This window comes from Denticeps clupeoides, chromosome 6 (genome assembly GCF_900700375.1).
Source record: "Denticeps clupeoides chromosome 6, fDenClu1.1, whole genome shotgun sequence".
In the NCBI taxonomy this organism is placed as follows: Eukaryota; Metazoa; Chordata; class Actinopteri; order Clupeiformes; family Denticipitidae; genus Denticeps; species Denticeps clupeoides.
In genome coordinates this window covers 7706708-7712577 of record NC_041712.1, presented here as the reverse complement: position 1 = coordinate 7712577, position 5870 = coordinate 7706708, and the positions used below count along the sequence as shown (strand labels likewise).

The 5870-nt window shown below is 42.6% G+C and overlaps 1 protein-coding gene across 3 annotated transcripts; it reads right to left on the bottom strand.

Moving 5' to 3' along the window:
• Positions 1-766: 766 nt before the first annotated feature.
• Positions 767-5301, bottom strand: LOC114792478 (uncharacterized protein K02A2.6-like). 3 transcript variants are annotated; one of them, XM_028983662.1, is made up of 3 exons: positions 4786-5301; positions 4478-4572; positions 767-4267 (listed from the first exon to the last, which is right to left on the bottom strand). In XM_028983662.1, the coding sequence occupies exons 1-3, from the start codon at positions 5109-5111 to the stop codon at positions 1152-1154; spliced, it is 3537 nt and encodes a 1178-aa protein (XP_028839495.1). In that variant the 5' UTR covers positions 5112-5301; the 3' UTR covers positions 767-1151. The 3 variants fall into 3 exon arrangements, with proteins under 3 accessions (XP_028839495.1, XP_028839493.1, XP_028839494.1); XM_028983660.1 differs by having other exon boundaries at positions 4478-5301; XM_028983661.1 differs by having other exon boundaries at positions 767-4572.
• Positions 5302-5870: the final 569 nt, after the last annotated feature.

The following is a 5870-nucleotide window of genomic DNA, read 5'->3' as shown; positions in this document are numbered from 1 at the left end:
TCAATTTCCACATGTAACTACAATAATTATTTACCGGTGTTAATAAATTAGAAACTGTTCATTTTTAACCTCTATTGTGCCATGCCTCTTTCTGCCAGGTAACATCAAATTGGAGTGGTTGAATACAGTGCTTTTGTGTGGAGGGAGAAAGAGTTTTTCTACACTCTGTTCTCTCACCCACCACACGGTCTTTTTACAATCTAGTCTCTGTATGACCAACCACATTTTCTGTGGATCACATCAAACGTGATATGATCAAATTTGTATATAAAAGCTGGTTTTAGCTGGTATGCTCAGTGTGAAAACATACATTAAGCTGATCAAACTGTTCCACCACTTCAGCCTGGTCTAGCAGGTTTAATCAATAATAAGCCATCCTTTCAGATGTGCATATGCTGTACATTGAAACATGCAACCACATTTTCTTCCCATCTGAAAAAAAAGCTGGTTTTAGCTGGCCTTAGCTGGTAAGATTGTTGTGGAGAATTCATGAAAATTTATGTTTAAATTAGAAGCTTATAACAACTGGAGTCAAAAAATGGCAGCAAGTTTCTTTAATGCCAATTAAGCAGTCATGCAGAACACATGGCATTACACAGAGCTTGAACCAGCATAAAACTTACATACAATATTAATTAACATAGGTACATCCCTTGCTGAGTTGGTCATCAGTATTTTCAAGGAGCAACCAATGACCAAAAAAGGAAATGGGCACACAGTGTTTCATTCTATTCTGTACTCTTAATAGAATGGACGGTTAACGCTGTTACAGTTGCGTAAAAACTACTTTATTGAAAACAACACAGGTTCACAAAACGTAACATCCGGTGTCACCCAGAATTCAGCCCGTACAACAACCATCCCAACATCCTCTCTCTTTTTTTTTTTTTTTTCAAATTAACTGAACACATCAACAACAATTTGATCAACTGAAAATGTAGTGCAGAACAACATATATGCATTCAAATTCACTGTGTATCAACTAAACATTCCCCAAGTTCGTATTGTCTTGGCATTGTTAGCTAGTTCAACAATTCTGTAACTGTTCTAGCTTTTAATAAACTACCCAAAATAAAGCCCCCTTTCCTTCTTCTTCTATTTCCCATTAGAACTGAGATTTAGGTGAACCCATATTCCCCCAAGAGGACTGATTACTGAATATAGTCTTTAAGGTAGTGGGGTCTAACCACTTTTCTTCCAGACTTTGTGACAGCCACGACAGGAGCATACTTGACTGGGTTTGCTCCCATCGTTGGGTCACTATTTCCCGTTCCCGGCTTTGTGTTTTCTGCAGTTGTGACTCTGTCTTTTCTGAGGTGTCGCCGGTTCCTCCTCAGAATGTTTCCTGAGTCAAGCTGGACATCATAAGATCTGTGGTCCACGGGTTTTACAACTGTTGCTTTTGTCCAAGCTTTGGTATGCTCCCCTGGCTGGATACGGACTCTGTCTCCCTGTTGCAGAGCGCCTAGATCCTTTGCATGTCTGTTGTAGTATGCAGCTTGCTGTTTTCTGTTTTCAATCTGTCCCTGTTGCGTGTGTACTACCTTCGGATGTAACAGGTTGTCGTGCATGGGCATCAGAGTTCTTGTTCTCCTGCTGAACAATCTCTGTGCTGGGCTTGCTTTGATCCCTTGTGATGGTGTGTTTCTCTGATCCAGCATGCTGAGGTAAGGGTCCTTTCCATCAGCTTTTGCCTTTTTCAGTAGTCTTTTTGCAGTCTTCACTGCTGATTCCGCCATCCCGTTGCTCTGTGGGTATCCAGGTGATGATGTTTTGTGTTTGAATTCCCACTGTCTACTAAACTTTTTGAAATCTTCTGATGCATATTGTGGGCCGTTATCTGAAACAACAACATCAGGGATGCCATGTCTCGCAAAATGAGCTTTCAGTTTCTGTATGACAGTGGTTGATTTTGTGTCAGGTAAATAGTCCAGCTCCCAAAAATTAGAGAGGTAGTCGACAGTGATTAGGTAGCTTCTATTGTCCAAAGTGAATATGTCAGTTCCTACCTTAGACCATGGGTTGCTAGGTAATTCATGCGACCACAGAGTCTCCTTTGGTTGTTTTACATCCATAGACCTGCAGATGTCACACTTTTCTACAAAAGTCTTTATCTGATCATTCATGCCCAGCCAATAAACACATTCTCTAGCCCTTCTTAGACATCCCTCTATCCCCAAATGTGAGGAGTGAATGCGCTGAACAATGTCACCTCTGAGATTGTCAGGGATTACTACTCTTTCTCCTCTGAAGACAACTCCACTTTGGGTACTCAGTTCTTCCTGGAAGGAGTGGTAATGTGCAATGTCCCTCGGTAAGTCTTTCTTGCTCATTGGCCAACCATCTTGAATTACTTTGATGAGTGACTGCAGTTTCCTGTCTCTACTTGTTTCCTCTCTGATGGCTTTGAATCTTTCTTCTGCTATATGTATATGATGGACCATGTTTATGCTCTCAATCTCCATTTCTACTGAGTCCCCAGATGCATGTTCAGGTAAGTATGAGCGGCTCAGTGTGTCAGCAAGCAACATGTCCTTCCCCGGGATGTATGTGACCTCGATGTCATATCTCTGCAGTCTAAGTAACATTCTTTGCAGCCGTTTTGGGGTATTCAGCAGGGGTTTCCTTATTATATTTTCCAGTGGCTTATGGTCAGAATGAACAGTGACTTTCCGACCGTACGTATACTGATGGAACTTTTCCATCCCGTAGACAATGGCTAAGCATTCTTTTTCTATTTGGGCATAACCCCTTTCTGTTGGAGTCAATGCCCTGCTTCCATAAGCAATCGGCACCCCCATCTGCAGTAAAGCAGCTCCTAACCCAGTCTCTGATGCGTCACACTGGAGTGTCAGTGTTTCTTCTGGATTATAATATTTGAGGATTGGAGCTTTGGTGATGGCGTCTTTGAGCTTTGTGAATGCTTGCTCCTGCACATCTGACCATTCCCACATACTGTCTTTATGAGTTAGCTGCCTCAAAATCTCACAGCCATCTGATAGGTGATCACAAAACTTTGAGAGATAGTTTATCATGCCCAGAAATCTTTGGACACCTTTGACATCTACTGGACGTGGCATGTCCCTGACTGCTCGTACCTTTTCAGGGTCAACTCTGAGCCCGTCTGCAGTAAGTAAATGCCCGATGTAGGGAACCTCACTTCTTCTCAGTTGAAACTTTTCTACGTTCAGTTTGATGCTCTTTTCTCTACATCTATTCAACAATGCTCTTAGTTTATCGTCATGGTCCTGGTTTGCTTTTTCCCAGGTTTCCCCCTCTCCTGTGATCAGGATGTCATCGGCAATGACATAGATGCCTTGTAACCCTTCCAAAGCTTGACTGAGTTTTCTCTGAAACACCTCTGGTGCGGGACTGATGCCCATTGGCATCCTCAGCCATCTATATCTGCCATATGGTGTGGCAAATGTGGTCAAGTAGCTTGACTCCTCATCCAGAGTCACATGCCAAAATCCATTTTTTACGTCACACACCGTGAATACTTTTGCTCTCGATAGATCAGGCAGAATGTCATCTATTGTCGGCAATGGAAAATGACATCTTTTCAAAGCCCTGTTGAGTGGCCTTGGGTCTATGCATATTCTGAGATTCCCTGATGGCTTCCTGACAATTACAAGACTGCTGATCCATTCTGTGCTACAGTCTACTGGTGTGATGATCCCTCTTTGATGAAGATCACTCAGCTCTGCTTTTAGTGGTGCCATCATTGCGACTGGAACTCTTCTCTTTGGGAGTTTCACTGGGGTTATATGTGAGTCTACTTCCATCCTATACACACCTTCCAAACATCCATCTCCCTGGAACACATCAGCATAGGTTTTCTTGATATTATCCATGCTCCACATTTCTACTTTCACAGTCTCCTCTGTGACAATACTATCCACAGCCATGATGTTTTCATACTGAACTTTCACCAGGTTCATGGCCTGTACTGCCCTGCTGCCCAATAGTGGCACTGCAGATCCCTCATCAACAACCATGAATTCTACTCTGTACAATTTCTTGTTTCTAGGGTTTCGCAATTTGACTTTACATTTTCCCAGAGGCTGTAGAGTGCTTCTATTGTACATCACCAGCACTTTCTCCGTCTTTTCAATTTGTGTGGATGGGTTTAGCAGGTTGACAGGAATTATATTACAGCTAGCTCCACAATCTAACTGGAACTTCACCTGTTCTTTTCCCAGGAGCATGGCAGCAAAAAGTTTCGAGGGCGGTCTTCGTTTATCCTCCGTCACGGTGTTCACTGTTTCTACGGTTACACACAAGATGTCTTCGTAACTTTCCTCATCTGACTCTGTGATGGTATGCACTGTCCTTTCTTTCTGCATTTTAGTTTTGCACAACGCAGCAAAATGATTGTCCTTTCCACATTTTTTGCACTTTTTTTCATATGCAGGACATTTCTTTTTACTTCTTTCATGTACTTTACCACAAAACTTGCAGTTTACTGTGCTCTTACCGTCATCTTTTCGCACCGCATGCTTTACTGCAAGCACCTCCTCTGTCACTCGTCCTTCAATTGTTCTGCTGTTTTCTCTTGACAACTCTGTTGCTCTGCAGATTTGCACACATTTTTCCAACGTCAAATCCTGCTCTCTTAGAAGTCTCTCTCTCAAAACAGAGCTGGTTATCCCACAAACAATTCTATCGCGGATCAGAGAGTCTTTGATCTGGCCGAAATTGCACGTACTGGCGAGCATTCTTAAGTCCGTTACATATTTGTCAATGTTCTCTTCTGAAAACTGATTCCTGACAAAAAAACGGTACCTTTCCACTGTCTCGTTCACTTTGGGACTGCAATGTTCCTCCAAAGCCCTTATCAGTCGGTCTACAGTCCGATCCGGTGACGAGGAAGGGATTAGGGTCTCGCAAAGCTCTCTTCCCGTCTCCCCAATGAGATAGCTGAAAACTTTCAGTCTCACGTTTTCGCCGGCATCCGCCAAAGTGAGATCTTTATACAGCATAAACTCTTCTTTCCACGTTTTCCATGATTTCGCCAGATTATTTGAGTCCAAGCAAAGGTTTGCTGGCGGTCTCAGTCCCAACGAGTTTTCCATCCGCGCTGCGCCTGAACTCTCCGCTCTCTCGACCATAACTGTCAGACGTAGTTTCGCGCTGTGTCTAATAAATCTCTCTGCTCTTCTTCAAAAAACAAAGCACCGCTGCCACCATGTTTCATTCTATTCTGTACTCTTAATAGAATGGACGGTTAACGCTGTTACAGTTGCGTAAAAACTACTTTATTGAAAACAACACAGGTTCACAAAACGTAACATCCGGTGTCACCCAGAATTCAGCCCGTACAACAACCATCCCAACACACAGGACTCAAGCCTAAAAAACAGGAAATCTGACCCAAAAGAAGAAATGTCAAGGTGTGTGAATCTAGATGTGTGTCTTATTGCCAGGTTGTCGTCATAAATGGTTTTCTGGCAACAAATGCCACTTGTATCAATCTGACCAACCATTATCTTTTGAATGTACATTGTTTGCCACGGGCCTTCCCCAGTTCACAGGACATCTGCAAGTGTGCTGTGAGCTCATAGCATTGGATTTGCTCCAAGTGCACATAACTGTGTGAAAGGTCAGTGTACGCAATGCTCAAAAGTTCACTAATATAGGCAATAAGATCAATATGAGCAGCTTGAAAACACAACTTGCTGGTCTACCATCTTTACTAGAAAGTGCCAGTTTACCCTTGTTTGTAACTGTATGCTTGATTAAGTCTCATTTTTGTCTCACGCTTAATGTAAAGGTTTCAAACATAGTTTGTGAATGATGCTGTTTTGCATATAAAATAGGTGGTTGTAGCCTTCAGCAGAATAAATGTCCAATGTCACAAGAGTGAAACC